Below are 27,048 nucleotides of genomic sequence, written 5' to 3'. Positions count from 1 at the left end.
AAATCTGAAACGCCCTCCTTTTGAAACTGGCATTCTTGGTTGTCTTGCTCAGTTTTAAAGTTGGGCCAGCAGAAGCAATCATACTCTACACTTCACATCAAGCAAACATCCAGACATTATACATTCGCACACGTACAAATGCACACAGAACCCAAGCAGTGTGGTATTTTCAGATGTATCATGTCTCGTCGTGTGCTGTAGTATCTACGAGAATCAGTGCTCAGTTTAACAGTGGTACATTCTGTCCTCATTCTCTCACTGCTTTCAGTTACTGTTTGGCCTACATCAGTTCAGGCATTCACAGCCCTAAAATGAATTCTAATCCAATCCATATGTTTGTAAATGATCATCACTGACCACTTGGTGGCAGTAGAGATTGTATCTCTTAATTTTTTTTTTTTTTATCCAGTGTCCCTGCACTTGATGTAGACATTTTTTTTGTACTCTTCTCATAATATTTTGCAATTAGACTTACCATTAAATGTAATATATAAAATCATGAACCAACTTTTCATTCATACCGTGACTTTACGTAACTAAAGTGAACAATAGCACTGACCTTATTACTTTTTTATAAACCTAAATACTAGTGTTTTATACCACAGTGTTATTCCTTTTCATGTATTTTAAATCTGGCACACAGTATTTGTATGCATACAAACAAAGCAAACTCAATATTAGTGTTAGTCTGATGTCCATGCAACTTGTGCACTAAACAGTATAGTTCACCCTGTCACAGATAATTAAAATCCATAAACATGTATTCTCTTATCAATAATGGTGTGGAAAGTATTATTTCTACTCTAAAGAGGGCAGTAGAGAGCTATTTATAAAACCCTGAACTTTAACCATTTATTCCCAAGCAGCCTTATTATTTAGTCTTTTGATTTAGTCATGTGAAGATACTCTCTCAATCCTAATTTCTATCCAAGTAAAATCTTCACAAGCAGGTTTTTTTTTTCTCCCTTCGTAATTTCAGTCCTGATAAATTATATGCTTAGTGTTTAATCTAAAATATCAATAACATATTTCTTAAATGGGTGCACAAGAAAGAATTTTGACTAATTTGTTTTTAAACAGCAGCAGATTAGTATTTGGAGGGAAATCAATGACAAAGTTAATGATGAGGGTTACTGGGACAATTAGGGCAGTGCTAGCTTATAATTATTTTCTGAGAAATATTGGCAGAGAAATTAAAGCCCAGAAGTTATTTTCATCAAGCTGCTAAACAACACTAGACTGAATAGTACTACCAAAAGGCAAGAATTGCTTTAGATATGTGTAGTGTTAAGACTAATAGTTGAGTAGCACAGTTTTTGCTCTATGAGACAGCCAACTCCTATGCAGATGCTTAGAGAACAGCAGGCCCTGCCCATATCTAGAGTTACACTGTAACCCAAGAGTCTTTGGGGTGGGAGAGGCAACCCAAGGGAGGGGGCAGAGCAACAGAGGTGCGTGTGAGTGTGTGAGTGTGTCAGTGTGTGAGAGATGCGAGCCTAAAAAGAAAGCAAATTAAAGGGGCGTGTGTGTTTGAGAAAACTGGGACTAGAGCGTGTGAGGAGGGAGTTCCCAAAGTTTTCAAGGAGGGCAGCACACATTGTACTTCAGTGTTCACATAGCCTCAACACACACACACACTAATATGCATGTGACCATTCAGGTTACGATGCAGCTGCATGTCTTTAGATTCATGAACAGAAGTGTTCGGGTATCAATAACTGTCTTGGTCTAATGGTGGACTTTGGACCTGAAGAGAAGGCGAGAGAGGATATTTAACAGAAGAAAGCAGAAGAGAAAGATCACAGTTTAGCAAGTAGGATATGAAGAATGAGATAGAAGCAACATGCAAACCAAAACTTCCATTTGAAGACATGGACTGAGGTGAAACAGAGGACAAAATAGTGGAAGGACATGGGCAGAGAGCGACTCACGTGGGGACTGCTGCTGCGTTGGGGTATTCTGCTCACTGCTGTGTGTGTGTGCTTCCATGTTTATCTGGAGACAGATTGGCGGGGGGCACCTGCACCCTTGGCTTTGGGACATCCCACCCAGTCTAATCAGAACTGGGGCCAACAAAGCAGATCCAAACAGTTCTCTGCAGAGGCAGAGGAGCAGGACAAGAGTATTAAAAGGAGAATCTCCTATGTTCGAAGAGTAAAGAAGGGCAGCCCAGTTGGGGAGAGAGAAGTAACAGAGGACTCCTCACCTCCATGCTGCCCACCTCTCCACCCACAAAGAAAGGTATGGTTAATATCCCAGCAGTTTGTAATTGCTGTGATTAAGATTCTTGCAGGGCTATCTGATCCTAAATCAGTGTAGTAGGAGACAGAGTGGCTCAATAAAGAGCTTTCACTCCATCTCTTTGGCTTAAGGCTCAGTAATCCCAGGAGGGCGATGAAGGAAGAACAGGCAGCTGGATCAATGCATTTTCAATAAGCGCCTCTGAAATGCTTGGAAGTTGAAGTTTGTCACTGGGGTTTCTCACAGTAGAAAGTTACCTGCATTTAATTCTTGATGGATCTCAACAATTTAATCAGGTATAGATTTAACACATCAGATGCACTTGCCTCCCATAAAAACACACACGCGCACACACACACACACTCCAAGAACTTGACCCTTGACTCGTGAAGGGGAGTTTCCCTCTCTTTTGCTGTCTCTTTATGCCTTTTGTTCTTTTTTTTTCTCTTATTAATCTCTGCTTTTACCTCCATCTCAGCAGCCTCTGTTTTGTCATTTGATGTCTATATCCATCCATCTCTCTTTTGTTCCCTTTCACTGCCAAATTCCATCAGCCCTCCCACCACCACCACACACACAACAAACCTGCCATTCTTTAATCTTGCTTTTCTTCTCTGTTTTAGTGCTGCACCTCCTCCTTCTCTTACTTTGGGATGAGAAATGCTTGTTCACTTTAAACTTTTATGTCTTAAACCTACTACTACTGACTGAGCAGCAACAGTGCTGAGTTTTAAATGCCATGAAAATCACTGCAGCGTAGAGAGATGGGCACTCATGCACCATCAATATTACATACCACCATATGCTCACCCTCTCTGCTTCTTAACACAAAATTTGTCACATAAAATGCCCAGAAGGAGCCCAGAGGAAATTTCTGTCATGTGCTTCTGTTATTTAACTCTCTTTCTTTCTATCTTCACGTCTTCTCACTTTTTCTCCCTTTAGGCACGCGTCTCGAAGATCGCTGTTGCTCTTTTGCTCTGTCATGTTACCGTGTCCTTGTTCTTCAGAGGCTCTCATCCTTACACTTGCTTTTTCATCTCTCCCGTCTGTCTCAGTTTAAAACTTCAGACTCACATCCTACTTCTTAGTTTTCCCCCATTCCTTTAACTTCTGTCTCTCTTTCTTTCCCCCTCACGCGCCCACTGGCTCCCTGCTGGCATGTGCTCGGCACATATTCGTGCATCTTGGATAAAATAATGGGCTGAAAAGCAGGACTGTTGCTTTGCAAGAAAGATGACAAGGGTGCCCCTAGTGACCCTGATGAATAGCACTGAAAGAATTTAAGAGGACAGTCCTATAGAAGCGTTATCAGTGGGTAAGATGAGAAATAGCTTTTCAATAGGCAAAGACCTGTACTGGCTGATGTTTTCAGAAACTCCAGGGAAACTAGGCTTTTCCAAGCTCATATTTGGTGAAGCTTTGTACAATGCTTATGCCAGCCTGAGCAACTTAGTTCAGAATTTCTTGATTGTATCTGTGTGTTTTATTATGAGGATGTTCACTTGCAGTGTATTACTGTTAATGAGAGCCTGCAGGCCTTCTCACAATCCAGTGGTTTGGCTTGCTATTTAAAAGGGATAGCATCAGTTTAGGATGCATGGTATATTAATTACATTATTACTGTTTGAACCTTCCAAAGACTGAGGATTGTTCGTTAAGCTTTATGTGGCTGCAGAACATAAACAGAGCTGGTTATCTGCACCTCGCTATCATCTATTTATGAGCTGTTGTGAATCTAAATCAGTGTAACATAATGTAGCAGTCATATAGTGGTCTGGTATTTATGTATATGCTACTACACTGTTAAGTTCCCAAGAGTCATTTCTTCATTCGCCCCCAGTAGTCTTTGGTTTGTTTATATTGTGGACTAGTGACAAAGATCAACTTTTTAATGAGATAATTAACTGTACATAAGAACAATATTCGCTATAATTAGCACTAAGTTCGTCTTAAAGTCTAATGCACATATAATACTACAGTGTTATTTCAAATATGGTTTATTGATTAGAGTTGTTTGTATTAATAATGAAAAAAAACTTCTGAAATTTTGTCTGAGTTAAAATGAAGCATGATGGTCTCTAAATAATTCAAGACACTTAATCGTAGAAAGATGACAAATGTTGCTGACAAATTCTGCCTCCCTTAATAAACACTCCGTGTGTGTGTGTGTGTGTGTGTGTGTGTGTGTGTGTGTGTGTGTGTGTGTGTGTGCGTGTGTGTGTGTGCGCGCGCGAGAGAGAAGAAGAGCGACAGCCTAAAGGACTGTTTTAGTAATAACCAATCAAAGGAAATCTAATCTCTTAGCTGTCAGGCATCCACATAAATACACTCTCACACATCTTCGTTTAATCATTTAACTCCTGCAGGATTTCTTCCCCATTGAGAAAAGAGTAGAGGGATGACTTGGTAAATTACAGACCGACATGAAATATGTTGAGCCAAACAGCAGCATTGGGGATGGAGCGAGAGACAGACAGAGTTAGAGAGAAAAAGATAAAGAGCAGACAGCAAGCAGTGATGACTCAACCTCCTACAGTAAGAAACGAGCCACAAGGCAGAGTGACGCACAAAAACAAACAATACATAAACAGCCCGATGCATTTTTATCTCTGTCTGACTGAGATTGGCATTTTATGGCTTTGTATGAATCTTGTCTTGAGACTGAATTAAAAAAAAAAAAAAAAAAAAAGATCATTTGAGCTCTTTTTTTTTTTTTTTGAGAAATTGTTCAGTGGCAGAATAATTATTGATCACACAGATTTTGATAAAGTAGAAATGAGATGAACAGCAGAAGATAGAAAATATGAAATACATGTCTGAAACATTAAGACAGCTGTAGTCTGCTGACTTCTACAGCTTTTCCTCTTTCATATATAATACTTCCTGAAAGGTAGATATGATATCAGTGCGTTTTGGAGAGTCATTCTCAATAAAACACTTCAGATTGAAGTTTAACAATCACAAATTTGTTAGGCATCTGGTAAAGTTTTGCGTACTTTATGGTTGTGATTTGTGAACCTTTTGAAGTTTGGGTTTTTGGTGGATTTGATACAGATTAATCTTCAAAGAGCTCTGCTGCTGTTTGTGATTAGTTCTTTCCTGATTGAGGTAAAATTATGAGACAGTTCATTTATTTTGTAATTTACTGGTGTTTTTGAAATCCTTTTCCTTGTTTTTGGCTGTTCTGAAAGGAGGTGCCATCCCTAGAACCAATGCACTTGCATAGCTAAGAATAAGACAATAAAGATGCTACAGTACGTGGGCGGTGGCTCTCTGGTGTTTTGCTATAGGAGCTAATGTTCTGCCTTATCCAATTTTGTAGTGTCCAGGGATAAAAGAGAGATCGGAATGCCCTCGGAGACAAACACATGGATGATTTATGCTTCTATAAACACACTGACATGACTTCAATGAGAACCAATTTCTCTGTGTCTTGTGTTAATTTAGTGTCATGTTTTGATTCCTCTCTCTCAGTTTTCAATTAGCTGAGAGATGCGTGGATGTATTAAGGTTGCACTGAGGAAATGGGGTCTTCAGTCCTGTTAAACACATGCATCTACTTAAATGTTATATAGACTGTTGTTATGGATGAGGGGAAAAACACTTCAGAAAAACAAGCTTTTATCTTTTTTAGACACTGTATTTAGTTTGCATTATGTTTTATGAGTGGTTCTTAAAAACATGGTTTGAGTTAAGCAGTTTAAGCTGTTAAATCCAGCAGCAACAGGAAGCATCTTGACCCAGCAGTGACCTGTAAAAGTGTCTCAATACTCTTTACACTGTGAAGTCATTTCTAGAGTCTATATATTTCCTAAGCAGTGGAAACACAGTCCTAGATGAGGAAATGATTGCTTTCAGCCACAATTATGACACGGCCTTTTTTAAACGCAAAGAAACATTTTCGCTTCCTGTCAAAAATGAGAATATTTTTCATTCACTGCTGCTTTTACTCCTCCCACTCAGTAAGCATTTATTTTCTTCTACTAATATAAAGACATTTCTTTCCCCATTCACATCTTCAAAGTGATTTGTTCTAAAGTCTTAAGTGCCTCCTGACATCAATCATTTAAAGAAGCCAATCACAAACACCTCCAAATCTATGTAATGAAGAGTTAAATGTACCGTGCTATTACTACATATCCATATCATTATCCCAACTGTCACTTCACACTGTCCCATTTTACAGTCTAGATAAGTTTTCTACAGGTTTATGCAGGCCAGCTGTCACTCACATGTCCCACACACTCAGCCTCAAAGCCCATGTAGCCCATGTTCTATGTAGCCATAGAGAAATAAACATTGTTAGTGATCTTCAGTGTTAATACTAATAGTATCCTTTTATTAGGCCTAATTGCTTCCACAGGAATCACCAAGAAGTTACAACAGCCTGTACTTTAATACAGATGATTTTTTTTTTTAATCTGATGAGATACAAGAACATTTATCTGCAGGTCAAGGATTAATTACTTTTGTTCAAACAAGCATCAGCATGAGTCTTTGCACTTGAGAGTTGGTTATTTTAATGTGAAAAGCAAGAACAGAAAAAGCCACTTGTCCTGTGCCAGGCAGTATTGGGCCCCAGTGGAATTTCTAATACTGAAACCCAGTGACCTTGGTCATGTCTTGGAAAGCGGAGAGACCTCGGTTCAGCAGAGGGAAAAGGGAGAGAGGAGAGAGAGAGGCTATTTGAAAAGAATGAGAGGGATTGACTTCTGTAATCCCAAAGGTGTGACTGGAGTCAGTTCCCAGGCACCTTTAACCTCCAGCTGGGATGTGGGGAACCAGGGAGTCACAAAGAATCATTGACTGTGAAGCAGACGTCACCTGCGTCACAGTCCACTCCTTATTCTTGAGCTAGAAATTTCATCCTTTACAAACGGTCATTAGTCCAGTAGCCCTCACAACTTGGGTTATTTATACACTTATATCGATTGCCTCTATAAAGCAGTGCAGCAAAACCGTGACCTTTTGAAGTGCCATTTGTTTAAGCAGAAGTGTGTTTATAGTATATTCAGCAGGGTTTTTTTGACCGTGAAGTTTGTCTTGAGTCATTGAACTACCTGAATTGTGAATGAACAGCTACAGATTGTTTTAATATAAATATTTATTTGATTATTTTGTTGCAGATTATTCTTTGCCAAGAGTTCAACAGAAAGACTGATACTACCTTCATATTAGTCTAATAAATTTGAAGTTAAAGCCTAAAGTTAGCTCGCTCTGTCCAAAGGTAACAAAAAAAAAACACTGTAAGGTGAGAATCATCTTTTACATTAGGATCACAAGCGCCTAGCCAGGTGTAATTACTCCAGGCAGACAGAATCAGAGGAGAGACATAAACATTTTCAGACATACGAGTCCTTTGATTACCTTCACTTCAGCATCATCTCAGCGTAGTGCCATCACATCGCTCCTTATTCACACAACCACCCAGACAAGTAAACAGCTCCACACAAGCTCCACAAGCTTTGCTTGTTCACTGTGAGATTCTTATCCAAGTCCCAGTGAATGAAAACATTTACTGCAATGTGACAGTTTAATTTCTACACACTTTTAACATCAGTGTATCACTGTGGAAATGAAAAGATAATACTGCTAATATGTTTTCATAAGCAGGAACCCTATGGATCCCAAATCAATATCCAGTTTTCAGAGCTGTGGCTGTAAAACTGATAGGGTGAGACCTGATTCCTGGTGATCCTGACTCCTGAGTGCAGTTCTATAAAAGCCCTGCCTCAAACAAGATGATCAAAACCATATGTTGCAGATGGAGAAACATGGGCCACTCAGCGCACTTTATCTTACTGACTGAATAAACAGTGGGTCCGTTGTGTGCACTAAATGCTATTAGACAAAGACGCCCACGGGAGGGGGGGAAAAGTCAGGGTCAAACTGTGAAGTTCAGAGTCCCGGACGCACAATACTCCCCTCAGACATGGATGTCTTGTCTGGAACATTCCAGAAAGTTCTCAGCCTCACTCCTAAGCTGATATGAATGAGTGCATTGACCTCTGAAACGGGACAACCTCACTCTCATCTCACTCACTCACTCACTCACTCACTCACTCACTCACACACACATCCATGTACACAAACACACACTCTCTCACACACACACCATTAATACCTGCTTCTAGCAAAGAGCATCTTGTGTGTCACCAGTCTGAGGATTGTTTGTATAGCAGAAGCCCAGTTAAGAAGTGTTTGACATGCACCTTAGTTAGAAAGATAACAGCTCCACCACTTACCCCTAGAAGCAACAACAGAAGACAGTGAACCTGAAGAAGAGTAATTTAAAGAGCCTGTTGCTCTAAGCCTTGTTTAAAACACACTGTCTCTCACTCTGTACCTGTGGTATTTATTTGATACCACTTAGTGATAATGACAGTGGAAAACATATGGAAAATAAAGCACAATAGGTGAAACACATTTTTTCTTCTTTCTTTTTTCATATTGATTATTCATTTTTATGTAAGACACAACCAGGGAAACTGATCAGAGAGAAATATTACTGCCTGCTTTGCTGTCAGACTGTTTCTCCAGCTCTCTGGAAGTAATCGTCATATGGTGGTCAGTGTGCTCTCTCTGCTCTTCCCAGCGAGACACCAAACACACATCTCATATCTGGGATGTTGTCCAGAAAGACAGGCGCACACTTGCATAGACAGACTGTCACACACATACAGGTTTTAGCTGCAACCCTAGTAACAATAAGACGCCATCTGTCTCTGGAGATGCCAGCCAAGAGGAGCAGATCCAAACCGCACAATGTGATAGAATCAGAAGACTTTAGTGGTGTCAGCCACTTTCTTTTTTGTTTTGTTTAGTTTCTATTTGAGCTGCATCTCCACAACATTTTCAGTCTGTGTTGTGGTGAATAGGAACATCTGTATAGATTTATGAACGCTTGCATAAGTGAAGTTACCGTAGCGTGACTGGAAAGGGACTGTGTTTCCAAGGCAACGGGCAGTGCTACAGAGATTGGTCGATGGCATGTGCCGCAACAAGTCAGAGGACTCCAGCGGACACTTTAGTATGTATGGATACTTCTATATGTCTCTGTGAAAGAAGAATGATTATCCATTGTATGATAAGAAGAGCTGTTAGTTGTGCTGACACTTAACTTAGAACCACAAATGACTCAGGAATCTATCAGACAAAGTGACACACAGCTGCCTTTCATTTTAAAAGCACACAGAGCCTTGAAAAACATTGGATATTCTTCTAAGGACTGGTGACCTGTCCAGGGTGTACCCCTGCCTTTCACCCAAAGAGAGCTGGGATAGGCTCCAGCAGATCCCTGTGACCCTAAATAGGAATAGGTGGGTATAGATAATGGATGGATGTTTGTAAGGCCATTTAAATAATCATAATTCTACACTACGGCTTTGTAGTAGATCAGATTTTATGGAAAATCACCATGGGTAGGTGTGTTTGTCTCAGACTCTGATTGCTTTTGATCCATTTTTTAATCTGTATGTCATTTTTCTAAGTGGTTTCTTCTTCTCACTTAAATCATAAAGCTTAATCTCTGTCGATAAGGCTGTTGTACTTTTGTTATGAGATTAAAGGCAGCAAAGAATGAGGTGGTTATTTCAACAAGCCCTACAACCTCAACAACTGTGTGTAGTCTGATGTGACACATGGCAGCACTTCATCAATTAGTGGCCTTATATTAGCAGGAGATGTGCCACCAAACTATGGGGTTGTATTTTCTTACAGGAGATGCTCTTGATTCTTTGGGTCTGGTGCAGTGTATTGAGTGTTTATGATGCACTAAAATAAAACAGGAGACATGAAAACAGGAGACATGCTGCTGTGTGGACAATGGCACATATTGCTGAGTGACAATGGGTGCGCTCTGATCTTTGATCAGCGTTGATTTATGGCACGTGTGCGGATATTGCTACTGCCAAGTAATCTGTAGAATAAGGAAATGAGGGCTTGTGTGTGGTCTAATGTAAGACACTGTGCCTTTTGTTGAATAATGTTCAGAGTTTAATTCACATGCACCACTGTACCACAAAAGTTTATAGGATCACATCAGGTGTTCCAGCTTTCTCTCTCTCTCACATATGCACCTACTGTATGTTGGTCTTATGTGAACACTAACCTAATTCTGTCTTGAACCCTCAGACAGCTGAGGGTTAAGATGTAAGTACTGGCCAAAATGTCCACACAATGATGCTATCGAGCTACAATTTGTCCACGTAGTCAGAAAGACGTGTACAGTTAATACATACCAGATGTGGATTGACTACTACTTTGAATGAGAAAGAGTACAGAGATGAAAACATTCACAAGCATCCAGCCACTTCCACCTCCTCCATGTATCCCTCCACTCGTCCAGAGATTTCTTCTATAGAGTCACTTTGCCTTTCAGACTGAGGTCAAAATTTTCTGAGATGATGATAAAAAAAAAAAACAAAGATCAGTTTAATCCTCTACTTTACCTCATTTATACCCTCACTGTTGTTTTGTTTTCTGTCAGTAAGCTGGGTTTAGCTGATGAGCCAGGAGGTGGATGTGGAGGGACAGCTGGGGCTGGTCTGACTGCCAGCCACCCTCATCTCCCAGATTAGTCAGACTGATCGAGCTTAGTAAGGCTGATTCTTTTTTTTTTTTTTTTTTTTTTCCTTCTTTTTTGTGATTATCATTTTTTGTGTTTCATACTGTGTACTATCTATCATGCTGCCCTGGTAGCTTATAAATCAGTTTGCTGTGGAGCTTCATCACATGTATTATAATTAATTTCATGTAACCCCTGCAGCAGTAAATATTCACTGGAGAACCAAATGTATATTAATTAATAGCTGGAAATAGTCCCCAGTAATTGCAATAATGACTCCAGTTTGAGAAACAAGCAGTTTTACTTACTTTTTAAAAACACACACTCAAAATATTTCTGACCCTAAAGATTCACTGAGAACCAGTGGGTTTGGAGCTGAAAGCCACTGAAAGGGTGGGGAAATCAGGCAAGTTTCAATGGATGGGCGAACACATTTTGAAGGGATTTACTGGCTGTAGAGAAGTATAGAAAAATGGCACTTGTATCCTCTAGTGCTTCATGGGATAGTGGACAAGGCGGAAGATGAAGATGCAGTTTCATTAAACCACAACTTCTCTATCACATTTTGACATTCAGTTGCATTCTTATCAAAGTGGTCAGAAAAATGTATTTCTTAGCTTCGAAAAATATTCCACCTGCTGTTGAACTGACATTATTGACCTCTTGATCGCACAGCTTGGTGGTATTTTGCTGAAGCGTCTGGACACCGGTGAGGCCAATTGCAAAAAATGAACAGCAGGTCTGACACTCAGCCACCCTGGCACTTTACCAACACACGGGGCTGACTTGGCAGCAGTCCTTCTGTCACTTCATGGTTTCCAAATGGGCAGACACAGTTCACCTGTGGCTGCTGCTCTGTGACATTCAATACACAGGTGTCAATTTGTTTACTCAAGCACTGATTATGTTGCGTCCTCTCACTCTGGCCACACCGTCATCAATCGTGATGTATCGACTTCGTTTATTCTCACTGCACATCCGGGTGTAGAACTTTTCTTCCTTCACAGTGAAGAGGATTTCCTCCTCCGTCTGTGTGTTTGCCCTCCACCTCCCCCACTGCCTCCCTCTTTGCCTTTCTTCTCACCCCACATTCATTGTTCTGGCAGACAGTCCTCTCTTGTTTTATCCAGTCATCTCTTGTTCACCCATCCATCCTCCTCACCCTGAGGGATTATTCATGCTTGGCCTGGCTGCTCACACCTCTCTCACACCCAGGCTGAGAGGAACAGATCCATAAATACACCCAGCTCCATCAAGACATGCAGGCCATGCAGAAAGGCCCCCATAACAGAGCAATCATAAAAGTGACTAAGATGTTTAAATGAAGCACACTTTTACTTTATATCTCTGAGAAAGAAAATGATATGTAGAGGCAAGAATGTATCAGAATAAGAGAGAAATAGAATATCACTCATTAAGTTTGTTTAATTAACTTTGTCTCCAGATTAGGTCTTTTTTTTTTTTTTTTTTTCAACCAAGGGGTCAGTGATCGCCCTTCAAGTGATGCATCAACACATTTCAGTGTTCACATACACTTAGACTGTCACATTTGAACAAAAAAAGAACTGCTACCACTTTGTGTTTTCAGTATTCACACCTTTTCAGATGTTTTCAGTGCACATTATTTTCAGCAGTGAGTACACACCGTTTTTTTTTTTGTTTTTTTCTTCGACATCCAGATGTCATTCTTCCATCTAAATCATTTTAATTGTCCAGCCTTCCTTTCATGTCAAGGCATCTACCTGTAATGCTCATGCTGAGAACGTGATTATATCTAATACCATGAGATTAAGGTTTAAACAGCTGAGCCACAGTTCTGTGTGATGTTATTTGTTATTAACACTGCTTACATGTGCAGTCCCCGAGGTGCTGATGACTTGTTGTTGCCTGACTGAATCTTTAACACTGCACTAATTTCGTTGCTTCTCAGTGATGATTCAGCAGTTCTCATAGGCATGTTTACTGTAATCCATGCACAGACACACACACACTCCCCCACATTATAGATTTTTTTTTTTTAACCAAGAAAATTAATTGCATCAAGAACAGACTTGCATTTAAAACTTGAGTTGTACAAGGCCTGAGCAGTATTTCTTTCTAGTGAAGTAGTGACACCTCTTCTCTTGCCAATATTTCCTTTTTTTTTTTCTCTCCTATAAAGTTAAGATAGTACAGTATGTGTGTGTTTGTGTGTGCTCTTTTTACCCTCACTCTGCCCTTTGCTTCTTCACTATTTCCCTCTCCGTTCCTATTCAGTCTCGCCTCATACACTGCAACCTCCCAAGGAGTCCATTGTCCCAGATATCTGCCGTCTGATCAGTAGTCCTGTCTCAACCTGTACCAAGCTGATGTATGGGGCCTGACAGCTGAGCTTTACACAGAAGACTCGCTAAAGAGATGAAAAGGCCATCTCCGAGACAGAGAGCTCAGGGAGCTTTCAGAGTCCCTGCGCTGTAAAAAGGTGGATGTTATTTGTCTATGTGTAAATAAGAAACTCCCAGGCTCACATGCAGTCTTTCTGCCTCTCTAAAATTCTCCCGGCCTCACTACTGCATTTTTAGAGCAATGTTGGAATTGATGTTTTTGTTTTCATCTTTGTGTCAGGGATTGTCAGATCATGGGCTTTGCCAGAGAGATGATGTCTGTTGTTCAGGTCTTCCATAAAATTTAGCTTTAGAGCATATTGCAAACACTCCATTTGCCAGGATGAGGGAGATGTATTATGAATGACTCAAGACCTGCTTACACACAGACACATGTGGGATCTTGGCCTTCTGCATGGTCACCACAATGTAAATCATTGAATTTGATGGTGGTGACTTGGTGTAAGATTAGTGAAAGGTTAGGATTAGGTTAAGGTTAGGGTTAGGTTAAGCCTCCAGGAAATTAAGGTTAATGAAGGAATGAAAACACACTTGATGTGCAACATCTACAGTGTTGCCTATTTGTAATTTCGTTGACCATCATCACAGATTTCATCTTAAACTAAGACCGAAGGGAGGCAGTGGCAGAAAGCAGAGATGTAATGTAATGAAATGCAAAATGTTACAGCTACTAGAACAGAGGGAGAGATAAGGAAATAGAGGCAAACAGTGATAATATGATGCACAGAGAGGAGGAAGAGCTGAGGCATAGTAAGCATTCAGATGTTTTGACACAATGCAAATCAATTGAAGACTGAATGCCAAACAGTGCATAAGGCTACATGGATCCAGCTCTGCAGCAATTAAAGGGACAGCAGTTTCTCTGTGTGGCAGGTCCAGGATCAACATCACTGGAGGAGAAAAAGGACAGGTGCTGTCATAGATAATGTTTTAGCAGAGGGCTGTAGTGTGTGCATGTGTGTGCACGTGTGTGCACATGTCCATACATATACACATATGTTATGTGATTGTGTGAGTCTATGCATACGGAGGAAAGGACACGTGTGTATGTGTGTGTGCATATGTACAGTACAAAAAATGTGTGTGTAGCAGTGTTCTTGTGTGCACATGCATGTTTTTTCATGTCTGTGCGTATGTGTAATATTTTGGTAATATATTTCTCATTTGTCAATGGAGCTGAATTGAATTAATACAGTATGTAACCGTATGGTTTTTGTGCTTGAGGAAATTGACCTATATGCAGTCTAGAAGACAATCAAAGCCCCCAATCTCCAGGTTTACAGCAGATCATACTAAAGCACTTTTGTTGAACTCAACAGGGTGATTATAAATGAAAAGTATCTAAATTATGAGGCACATTGTGCAGTGGAAGGTACAATTACAAGTAGAGAAAAGAAAGGGGGGGGCATGAAATCATGGGAGTGAAATGTAACAGACACAGGCTATTTTCCTAAACAGACCTCATCACCATAGTTCCCCTTCAAAGCTTGTTCACAGCATTAGACAAACCCAAACATGATTTTGTGATCTAAGCAGAAAATTATCTGTGCATAACTATGGAAAAATTGAAAATAAATTGCAGTGCTAATAAAACATTTAAATCTGGAGCGTCTCACGCAGGGAAGTGCTCTGTCGTGAAATCACCAGGGATAATTTACACAGGGGCTGCTAATGAACACTGATGTTTGACCCAAGAAATGATTCTGTGTTCATCAAATGCCTCATTGCAGCTCTGCCTCTCATTCGCTCTCCTTTTTGTTCTCCGTTTCACGGCCCTCCAAATCATAAACAGACACATTCCTGCAGAAATAAAGCCGGCAGTGAAGCAGAGCTCTGCCAGGTTTCAGGAGCATGATTGTACAGCAGCACTTCATAAGGCTCTGCTGCAGCAAGCTGCTACAGCCATCTGATGCTGTCAGACACAGCTGGGCTATCTAGAGCCTTGCAGCAAAGAGTGAATATGAATAAATAACAGGTCCCTGCTTTACTAAAATAACAGTTGGAATAAACTTTAGCTGTGTATTTGTCACCTACACAGGTGGGAAAGAAATCCTCCACTGAGCACATTCTGACCTAGTTCCATCAAGTAACTATGCAAAAGTAGGTTTAATACCTGAAAGAACAAAGCTCCCTTTGTTGTTGTCTGTGCACTGGATTCCTTTTCAGTGACCTACTTTAATGTTAGTTAATTGTTCTTTTCGTTTTTAATAACCAGGCATGTGTATGTGTGTGTTTCTCTGCAGACCCCTCGGTGGCATATAAACCTTGAGCCCTGGGCCAGTGAGAGTCGCTCTCTGGAGGACGAAGCTAAAAGGTTCCTAAATTACATCACAACACCACAAGTGAGTCTTCGTCATTTGAATTCTCCCTGGCTTTTAACATTAATGTCTGCTGTAAACAATCAGATATAATTAGGTCATTTTGTCCATTTGTAAGGGATCGTGTACATATTAAAAATAAATGTTGTCACTGGCAAAGTTTGAATGCAACTTACTGCAGATAATCAAATGCTAAGAAATTTGGGCTACTTGTCCTTTACTCATGCTGCTTTATAGCTTACTGGCCAATGCAGCGCAGAGAAATATGCCTTTTACTCCGCTACAATTATTTATCAACTATACCAAACTACAAATTAGGATGATAAAAGGGATCCATTTTTATAGGTGAAGCTACTCAACAATAAAAAAAAATAGTTAGTGAAATTAAAATTTGATACACAGCCATCAACCATGGTGTAGTAAGGATAATCTAATAGCCCAATAAGATAGGTGTAATAGTTTTACTGTATACTCCCAGTGATCATTAGTTTATATTGAGAACCTTATGATTTGTGTAAATGTGTAAATGCTCATTCTCAATGCAGGGCTTATAATAGTGTGTTTTTTTTGGGGGGGGGCAGGATAGTGGATAGAGAGAGAGAGAGGGAAGACATGCAGGATTATACGAGGGCTGGCTCGGGAGTCGAGCCGGCATCCCTTGCGTACATGGACGGGCTTACTACCACTACACCACCAGCGGCCCCCGTTATAGAGTATTTTTAAGTGTAAAATTGCTACTGTTATTTAAATATAACACCAGAATACGTTTTTTGCAGGAAATACTTTCTTTTTAACAGGTCTAAGTCATGTATATTAGAGGAAACCTGTATCTCTCAGCCCATGACTGAGCTACACTAGTCCCTCCTCTTTGGTATTCAGCTCAGCCAGAGAGTATTTGCTTTGCTCCACAGGACACACAGAATTCATTACTCCATTGATTAACATACAGATGGAACTCACAGCCTCTTTATTCATTCTTAATCAATAGAATGTGTTTTGGTCATTGATCCGTGTTACTATTAAATTACTACAAATCAATTAAGATGTTCAACATCTTAACTTGAAAGAAAGCCTGGATCCTCTGCACCCTAAGTATGGGTTAAACCAGAGATAGAGTTTTTACTGCCTAAAGCACAGATGGGCTTTTTTGGAGCACATGTGCTACAGTTTTTATTGTGATGAAGCTGGCTTGGGGATAAATTAGCAAGTTATCTTTCTCCCTCCATAAAATATAGCCACGGAGTTCTCCGATCCAAATGACTAAGCACTCCTTCTGTCTTCCACAAACCAGACATTCAGGCCATAACACAGTTGCTCCGGGGTGTGTACTCGCACACATGCCACTTATGCGTATTTGTGTGTATGAAAGCAAGGGACAAGGACAAGAACAGAGAGTGTGATTGCATTAGCATGCGTAAGTGTGTAAGTGTGTGTTTGCAGGAAGCTGCTGAAGGGAACAGTCCATCATAGACAGTGACAGGCGAGGGTGGAGGGGGTTGGTGGGGGTGCACCAGCATCCTCAGCTGTAATGCTGACTGACACAGTGCCTGGTGGAGCTGTTACTCAGATAGATGGCCTGTGACACAACTGTCCAGTGAATAGCAGTCAGTGTATCTTGAATGCATGCATGCACTAGCGCACGCACACACACACACACACACACACACACACACACACACACACACACACACAAAGGTAAGAAGAAATATTTTAACAGCATGAAATGTGCTGTAGATCATTTTCTGATTAGCTTGGTTTAACAGTGATAAAGCATGAACATTCTTTCAGGTCAATTCTTACAGGTCAGTATTCAGTGGACCAATGTTGAGCTGTCAGCAGCCACTGATAAGTCTGCAGATGTACCAAAATAATCAAGAGTGATTTAGCATTTCACTGCACACTGTGCATTACGTGCCGACAAATGGTTTCAGCCGGAGCACATTAACAATGATGGGCATAATGTAGCGTGTTCCACATTCATTGAAATGGATTATTACACCACCCACATTTACAATAGAGTTATTGTGCTCTTTATGCCAAAGACAGATCGTGTGAATTTCATTCGCTGTGGATCAGTGACACTGCATTTGACTCAGCTGGTCCCTTCCTGTCTGACTTGTCACTGATCGCGCTGGTTAGACGGCGAGCTTTATTACGTGAGAGATTCTTTTTGAAGTTGTACAAATTGAATGATAGATTTTAGAAGAGGTGAGAATACAGCACTCATTGATCCCTTACAGGAGAACTGATCAATCCCTGATCATTTTTTTGTTTGTTTTGGTTTTCTTTCACATTTGTGTTGTTGCAAATACATTTTGCTCAGGCTTCATGTCAAATAACGTAAACAAACATTGTGACACATGCACGTTCACACACATGCCGTCTTGTTTGCAGTTGAATTGCACTATACACTATAGCCATGTATCATATCATCATAAGCCAATATTGTTCCTTCCTCTGCTAACTGAGTCTCTGCAGCAGAAGGGGCTTAAAGGAACCAAAGAGCAAACACTTGAGCGGCAGCTACTGTGCTAAGGCTAAGTCCATTTCAAAATCACAAAACCAACAAGCTGACATGTACTATAAACTCATATTTACTGTTTGTACAGAGTTTATGCAGGTACGTGCTTTATATAAACAAAAGGAAACACACACTAAATATGTTGAGCCTTGAATGATTGGTTTTGTGTGAGGAGAAGCTGAGTTAATCGCACAATTTCTAGAATTTAGAGAAAACTTCAAGGTGATACTTTGGTTATCAGCCAGTATTTTATTGTAACCACTTTCCCTAATTAACAGTACTTTTGGGAGAAAGGTATCTGTCATACCTATAAGACAAAATACTTCAGTCTTCCCCTTGTTGCTTTTAACAGCAAGAGACTTGGCAGTGTTGCTGATGCATCAGCCCCAGCTGCACATCGTGATGAACAGTATGCAAATTGTAGTCCAACACAGACGCCTAAATATATACCAGCGCAGGGTCAAATTCAGTAGCAGTTTCCAGTGATTTACATCCTCTGTGTTAAGATATCTGCAGAAAAAGTTTGTCATCCAACCTGCCATTTGTGACTTTTAAATGTCTCTTATTTATTGAATTTTTCAACCAATCCCATTCAAATTGCTGACACACATGTACTCAATACACAACTACTGGGTTAAGAATGCAGCAAGTCTTATTCTTACATGGATAGATTTTGTTTACACTCCACAATATATTAAACTGTAAAAAATATATATGTACTGTACATGCAGTGACCTACTCACATATGCCTTAGGTTGTATATGACTCTAAATGTGGAGTGTGTACACAATGTGTACGTTGTTTTAAGAGATACTTACATTTACTTAATGTCCAGTACCACAAAATGGAAATATGTAAAAATGCTAAAAACTGTACATACATACAGCACTTTGGCCTAATGGAAATACCATTCATTTTCAAATGTAGTGCTTGTTTGTTTCCGAATCTACACTGTATTTGCAACTTCCATTTTGAGTCGGGGAACATAACCTTGACAAGAAGTTCTGCTCTTCGTTATTAGGAAAATGTTATAAGTGGATGTTTTTCATGTGTTTTCCAGGTGTCATGTTCATCACTGGCTGGTGACAACGCTGCTCATGGTGCCTGGGCTGTGTGCCTGGATCCTAAATACAGCCTGACCCACAGGATACAGAGCAAACACTGCAGGGTCTACTCTTTTGGGTGGGTACGCACCCACACACACACACACACACTTACAAACTGCTTCTTTTTGTTGTTTGTGCTACATTCATGTGGTGCTTACCTTGACCCTGATGTTACCCTTCACCACCACATCTACAAAGTCCAGCGTTAATCCAACATATAAATCGAATCTATCTGTAATCACATACACAAGAACAACTAGTCTCTACATTAGCTTCAGGGCTGGCTTTGATGTACAGCATCTGAACAAGAAACAGAAATTTTCACACTTAGTGAAAGTGTACAAGTGTTATATGCAAATGCCACGGTTATTAATGGCATCCGGTTCTGTGATCTAAAAATGGTAATACCATAGAAATGGTAAGAACACCACCAAATCAAAGATAATACTCTTTCTACCTTAACTATACCCCACTTGGAACATCACATTCTCTGTATCTCCGCTTCTTCTTGTTGAGTGGCAAGTAATCTTGAATCAAGTCGGCCAGGCCACCAAGGTATTTGACCTTCTTAAGATTAGAGAGTCAATCACACCCAGTTGGCTTTGTGCTGTGGGTCAGCTTGGCCTGATCCTGTCCTGCTGGGCCTGTGCTGTGCTGAGGTGCTGCAGAGGTCTGAATGGATTTTTCTACTTATTAATTTCACTGTTGAGAGACAGCACAGGTGTGCTGGCGTCAACACCGGCAGGGCTCGAATGCTAATAGGGGGAAAAAAGGAGGAGTGAGGTTACCGCTTTTTTCTCCGATTCAGAGGTCAAACAGAGAGATTGGAGGAAAACATATCTGATATTCTCGGGCTGAATGATGGCGGAGGCACTCATGCAGACAAGTTACAAGTTAAAATAAAAGGAATGTTGTTATGCGTCCCCTCAGTGATTTATGCAAACATTTTAACATTTGGCTGCATATCGGCTCATTAACATACAACTCACAGCTCTGATTTTTCAAGCCAGTGAAATCTGCATTAACATTTTTCCTCCTATTGAACTGATCCTTTAAGACCTCTGGGATGAATTCAATTTATACCATGTCACCTCTAAACTTTGGTTAATGCATTAATAGTCAGCAGGCCCAAAAAACAGAATTGTAGGAAAAACAGAATCTTCATGATTACAAATGAAATATCCTAGTCTGGTGTAACTGTTAATCAAGTCAAAATGTTCTATGAAGGTCCACTTTCCTCTTAATATTCAAGTGATTCTTTCCTCTACGTGTACCCTGTCTGACCTTGATTCATTGCATGCGCGCACACTCTCCTCAGTTATACTCTTGGCCAGGTATGCCAGGTATCCTGTACTCAGGAGAGTTCTGCTCTGCTATACAGGAGACAAAACCTTCAACTTCAGTCCACTACCACTCCACTATTAAATATTAAATATGCATGCGTGTGCATTGTCAACTGCAGAGTTTTACTATCTGTATACTTGTGTTGGTATTTTGTGTGTATGGTTGATACGTCTAATTTGCATGCTGTTCAATGAGCCATGGATGGCACCGCCTGGGCAGGATGAGCAGCTGTTGTCAGATTGGACTGTCGCATGGTGGTGGACGGGCAGTGTGCGGGGTGTGTGTGTGTGTGTGTGTGTGTGTGTGTGTGGAGGGGTGGGGGGTTGTTTGCAGGATGTTTTTTCACATGAATAATCAATTATTTACCTTTTACCTCTCCTACTCAATCTTCCGGTCTCTCATCCTCCTCCATCTTTTTCCTCTTATAGTTTCAACCTCAGCCTGTTTTTGATCATGTTTTTTTATTTTCCTCCTTTGCCTGAACACGTGCAGTGACAGTGCAGGTACTTACTGTAATCAGAGCCTGAAGATGAGTCATCCACTGCAATACAAACAGCCCACATTCTGGTCAATCAAAACAGGCACTTAAACTTTTGCAGTTTATTCGTCTGCTCTAACCATAAAACATATGATTGTACAGAAAGAAAGAGTATAGCTAATAGATCAAGTCATTAACCTTTTACCCTCTTGTTCTTACTGTCTGCCAAAAATAGGTACAAAGAAAAATCTGCAAGAAAAAACAGTTACCAGTCAGTGACCAGTGTTTCAGCCCACCCAGTGTTTGTTAACCAACTTCGCCTCTGAAGTTCACAACATGCAGATAAATGCTGTTGACATAACAGTTCAGTGTGAAGACAAGCAGATTCAAGGCTCTGTTTGGCAGATTTATAATCCACTGAGTGTTTGTGACCCCACACACATTTTCACATCTGGTTGCTATGACATTCTGGTGAAAAGGGATTTCTTCATAATCCATATAGCGCACGTTTGAAGTTGATTTTTTTTTTTTTTTTTTTTTTTTTTTAAATATTCTGTGCCACACACGTCTACGTAACCATTCGTCGAGAGGGTTACTGCTCCTGCACTCTGTAGTCTCATGAGAGACGATATTACAGCTGGTAGAAACCCTCCTTTATCAGCATTGTCATCCAGAATTGCTTCTGATGAACTGTGACTCCCCTCTCACTTCCCACTGCCCCCTGAGTAATCCCTGCTTCCTGTCATTTGAAGTGTCACTGCAGTGATTCCCAGCCAAAAAAAAAGAACACACTAGAGAATTGGAAATGCTAGTTGAAATATTTAGCGGGGTAAAAAGAGATGTCTAGTTTCATCTCAATCTCTGCCATGTGCTCATCCATCATCTCACTGCTAGCAGGATGCATTCAGGGCCCTGGTGCCTCAGCTGTAAAAGATGTGAACTGTGAAATGTACTCCCTTTGTCACAATTACAGAATACAGCCGCAGCACAAACAGGACACAGGGGAACAAGGAGACAGCAATTGAGAAAGGATGAAAAGAAGAAAACTGCAGAATTAGAGGGAGGGAGGGGTGGGATGAAAGAATAGCAGTGAGAGGGATTTAGAAAGTGGGAGAGAAAGGAGAGAACCTTGAAAAAGACAAATGTTGAGGGTATGCATCTGTACTTAGATTTACACATTGTATTTCCTAATGGAGAAGCAGGTCCCTTGAAAAGAAGTAGAGGGAAAGCAACAGAAACATAAGAAAGAAACAAGAAATATCTCACTGCCAAAAGATTCTGGTCTGTTATTTCTATTATTAGTTTTGGGGCTTTAAGATGATCAAGGCCCAGTCAGTCATTGACTTTAATATGGGCAGCATGAAGCTTGTTTGTATCTTTTTTTTTTTTTTTTTTTTTTTTAAAGATAATTCAATTTATTGCATTAGACATTTGTGATAATTTGTGTTCTTTCCCTTCACATCCAGAACTACAGTATAGTTGAGCTGAGTGTTCTTTGGAAAAAAACAGGAAGTCCTGATTCTGTTTTGCACTTGAAGCCTTAGCCATTGGTACTATCAAATGATAGCATGATGGGAAAGTGGATGGCTTTATTTTGAGTTGACCAGTCATTCATTAGATTTCCTGTGAAATTCAATCCAGCCCCATTCAGTAAAACGTAGCTGATCTAATCTGTAGCTGCAGCAGTGTCTCAGTGGGAATGTGGTAATGTGTTGAAGCTATAAAGGTACATTGGATACCTGTTTGTTTAGTTTTTTTAACTATCCTTTACTTAGCCTCCATTAGGTCCAAATTATAATTTGTCTAAGGTTCACATCCATATTTGTGCAGCTTGTACCAAAAATGTATTGAGATTCAACACCCAGCCTTGCGTCCGACTCAAACATACTTAACTTAATCATCCTGTGCTCTGTGCAGGTTGGGGTCGGATGACCGGTCTCTGGAGCATTCCCTTGCCAGGTCAGGGTGTGAGGTCCACTGTTTCGATCCCAGCCTGAAACAGCCACACTTGCAGCAGGCTGAAATGTGGCTCCATCGGCTCTCTGTGGACTGGAGAGATCCAAACCCAGCCATCGTTGCTCAGCGTCGGTACGCCAACACCAAGAAACTTGTCACCATACTTCGTGACTTTGGACACAGAGAGGTAAGATGTAGAGGGTCTTTGGGGTTCTATAGGTATTGTCATGATTAATGTATAAACAAATCTGTTATATTCTGCTTCTAATGGCAAAACCATCTGGTACCATATGAAAGTTTTTTTTTTCTTGCTATGTCAACATTACTCATAAGCTGCATGCAGACACAGGTCGATTCCTGCGCACCCGAAGATAAAATAGCTCATCAAGATTCATTCCTCTGTTGTCTATCTCAGGCTCCAGGTGGATGAACTCCAATGTATAATTTTGTTTCCCTCCTCTACATATTATTATCCCGAATGTTACCTCTTCAAACCCCACTAAGGCTTGTGATACACCTCATCAGATAGGGATCTGCACACAAGATCAATCATATATGCACCCACCAACCCTGCTGATACCATGCATACTAATAAACACAGCTGTAGAGCCAGTGAAAATGCCTATTTAGGAACAAGCGGAATGATAATTCAAGGTCACTGAAGCCGCACATCTCTAAAATAACCAAATCACAATTGAGAGGGAGCTTTAGTAGCTACAGATACATATAGATTAATACCAGAGCAGGCGTGTAAGCAAATGTTTGTTCCATAATGCCAGGCTGTTTTTTTTGTAGCCAAAACCTATTTAAGAAATCAAATTCTTCAGTCTCTTTCATATAAACAACACTAATTTAGATAAAACTCTATAGCCAAAGGCCCAGTTATTAATTCCTATAGTGCAACCAAAAACAAAGCCAGACAGGCTCAAATAAGGGGCATATGTGTGTGTGTGAGGGTTTGTACACCATACTGTTTTATAGATGACAGTACTCAACTGTTTTAAATGCACAGCCACACATGTATCCTTGTAATGAGGTTTTAATGTGAGTACATATTGTGCTGGAGGACTGAGCAGCAGCAACAGAGTGGTTTCTTCTCTCAACCAGCCTCTCTGACAGGAAACAAGACAGAAAGGTCAAAATATGCATTTGTGCATATCTTATCTGTGTTGCTTAAAAGATTTACACAGCTTAGAGATACTGTCACCACAGGGGCCAATCTCAGGAATCATATCTCATTTATTGAAATAGAATGCATATGTAAAACAGACTGCATGTCAAACCATTGTTGTTGGAAGTTGGACTAAACAGCACTGACATCAACAATGCAACAACCTACAATACCTGTTGAAGTTGTTAGAAATCTCTGAAATGTGTATTTAAATATCTTTATATATCTTTAGACTTGCTAAATAAAGCATATTAAAACAGTATTAAATAAGGCATGATATTCGTCTTTCTGGCTTATTAGAAAAAACAAGACCAATCATGTTGAACACAAGAAAAAAGTAAATAAACATCTTTTTAATAACGAGAAATAGAACACATTTCAGGTCAGTTTACATGCCATAGTATAAACTTCCATTTAAATTTATTGTACAATCAAAAATATGTCATTTAAGAGACGACTGGGCCAATTAAATACGACTAGTCTCAGAATAATATGACGTCTAATAAAATAGGACTGTTCTAATACAATACGATTGCTCCAATAAAATTCGACAGGTCCAATTAAGTACGACTGGTCAAATAAAATACGACTGTTTTCAGAAAAATACGACTGGAAACACAAAAATACGACAGCACTCTGAAAAATATGACTAGGCCAATTATATAGAACCGGTCCAATTAAATACGACTGAACTCTGAAAAATACGACTCATATAATTAAATACGACTTGGTCCAATAAAATCCGACTTAGAACACGACTGTTCTCAGAAAAATACGACTTGAGTCTGAAAAATACAACTGGTCCAATTAAATGTGACTAGTCCAATTAAATGCGACTAGTCCAATTAAATATGACTGGTCCAGTAAATTACGACTGGGCCAATTAAATACGACTCGTCTGAGAAAAATACAACTGGTCTCTGTTTGGCATCTGAAAAATAATACTGGTCCAATTAAATACAACTGTTCTCAGAAAAATCCGACTGGTCCAATAAAACACGACTGGGCCGATTAAATACGACTGTTCTAAAAAATATGACTTGAGTCTGAAAAATATGGCTGGTCCTATAAAATACGACTGGTCGCAGAAAAATACGTTTGGTCTCCGAAAAATATGTCTGGTCAAGAAAATTAGTGTAATATATGATACAGTAATTCTTTGTTTGGTCAGAATGTTGCTTTAGTAGAATAAAGTCAAATATAGTATGTAGTGTAAATGTGGTGAAATGATGCAGAAGTCAGACAATCAACAAACAGTATTTGGCAATCTAGAATACTTAAACGTAATCTTAGTGTCATTATGATATGCATTAAACTTTGGATATGCATGAAATCTTTTCACATGAATATGACCTAAGGGTGCTATTAACATTCATCTTGAAGGATTTCCTCCCTGATCCAGCACAGCAAGCCTTGTCGGGCTGCTGTCGCACGCAATCCCTCATCAGCATCGCTAAAGTAATAAAAGCCAAGCTTCACTTGATCCTCTTCATCTTTTAATAGCTTTTTTGTTCAATAACTCTACACGTTAGTGTCATTTTGGTGGTACAATAAAACAATTTATTACTTGAGAACAAAAACATGTCTAAACTTTCATTTTTTACCTGTTATAGGTAGATGTACTGAAGGCGGACATGGAGAGTGCAGAGTGGAAGATTTTGGAAAATTTGGTCCTGGAAAGAGTTCTGGACTCAGTGGGTCAGCTGCTCTTGGAGCTCCACCTGCACTGGGCAGGCTTTGAGGTGGGTGGTGACGATCCATCTGTAGTGCGGTACTGGTTCAGTCTGCTCAAGGAGCTGGAGCGTGCAAAATTCCACCTCTTTCATGTCCACAACGATCCAGCCAAGCCTCACCTCTTCCTGCATAAAAACATCCTCAATGCCAGCAGTGCTTACACCTTGAGCTGGGTGAACATGGAGTGGAAGCCTTGAGGGACTGATTGAAATCAAATATTGATACCTTGATTGGGACAGCCTCTGACTTGAAACATGCAAGTTAAGGTAACATGAAATTTTCAGTGTAAGAATAAATCTGGCTTGGCCTTTTTGGAAAGTTCAAATCCTTGCTCATCCTCTCTCAGCCTGTAATGACCTCAGCCATTTGGAAGGGCAGAGCAATTACCTCCAAAGGCACTCTGTGTTCTACCTCATAGTGGATGTGTTGTTGGCTGCGGGTCAGCCTGAGTCACAGTCACCTCTGTCCTTGTGATGTTATCTAAGCTTGGCTAACAGCCAGATGGTCCTGCCTGGTATAAGACTTTCCCAGATTAAAGTAGTTTACACAGGCCTAGTGAGACCACAGCCCTAAAAATATTAAACGGATTAAAGGTGAATCAAGGTTTAACACATTTTCTAACAAATGTTAAGTCACTCAGCTCTACTATCTCCTCTCTAGGACACAGCTTCTGTGATGCCATTTTTGTCATAGGTGACAAAACTACGTATCCCCAAGGAAACACCATTCCACTTTCTTAAGAGTTACATTTTACAGAATGTTTATTCACAAAGGCATGGTCATACAATTGAAAACAGCAGATTACAACAGCGTATGATACAGAACATTTGAAACTAAGGAAACAAAACATTTTTTAAAAATTCCTAAATATCCCTCCAATAGGCAGTAGAAAGAATTTGTAAAAGTATGCTTGTATTCATCTTTGTACAAGTACGACATGAGTACATATTTTAAAGGATAGGCATGGTATTTTTTAACATGGTCTTACTGATGTGCTCTTATGTATTTGAGGGCCAAAATACACATCGCTCAGTTTGGACAAAAAAGCAGCTCAGGTGAAGCTTCAGCTGTCCTGCTAAGCTAATTCAAGTTAGTATCTTTCAAAGTTACAGTCTATTAGGATAGTAGCCTAAAATGATTAAACTTAAATAGTGATTTTGAAAAATACTGATTTGAATTAGGTTGGTGGGACAGCTGAAGCTTCTTGAGCCTCAGACCAACCCTGG

General features: G+C 40.0%; 1 protein-coding gene across 1 annotated transcript; it reads left to right on the top strand.

Moving 5' to 3' along the window:
• The first annotated feature begins 1,623 nt into the window (after positions 1-1,623).
• mettl24 (methyltransferase like 24) lies at positions 1,624-26,908 on the top strand. The gene is made up of 5 exons (XM_026318200.1): positions 1,624-2,241; positions 15,438-15,536; positions 19,094-19,215; positions 22,879-23,104; positions 25,702-26,908. Exons 1-5 carry the CDS (start codon positions 1,912-1,914, stop codon positions 26,017-26,019), a joined length of 1,095 nt encoding a protein of 364 aa, XP_026173985.1. The 5' UTR covers positions 1,624-1,911; the 3' UTR covers positions 26,020-26,908.
• The last annotated feature ends 140 nt before the right edge of the window (positions 26,909-27,048 follow it).

Source organism: Mastacembelus armatus, chromosome 24 (genome assembly GCF_900324485.2).
Source record: "Mastacembelus armatus chromosome 24, fMasArm1.2, whole genome shotgun sequence".
NCBI classification, from domain to species: domain Eukaryota; kingdom Metazoa; phylum Chordata; class Actinopteri; order Synbranchiformes; family Mastacembelidae; genus Mastacembelus; species Mastacembelus armatus.
Note: the sequence above shows the minus strand (reverse complement) of the source record. Positions and strands in the feature narration are given on the sequence as shown.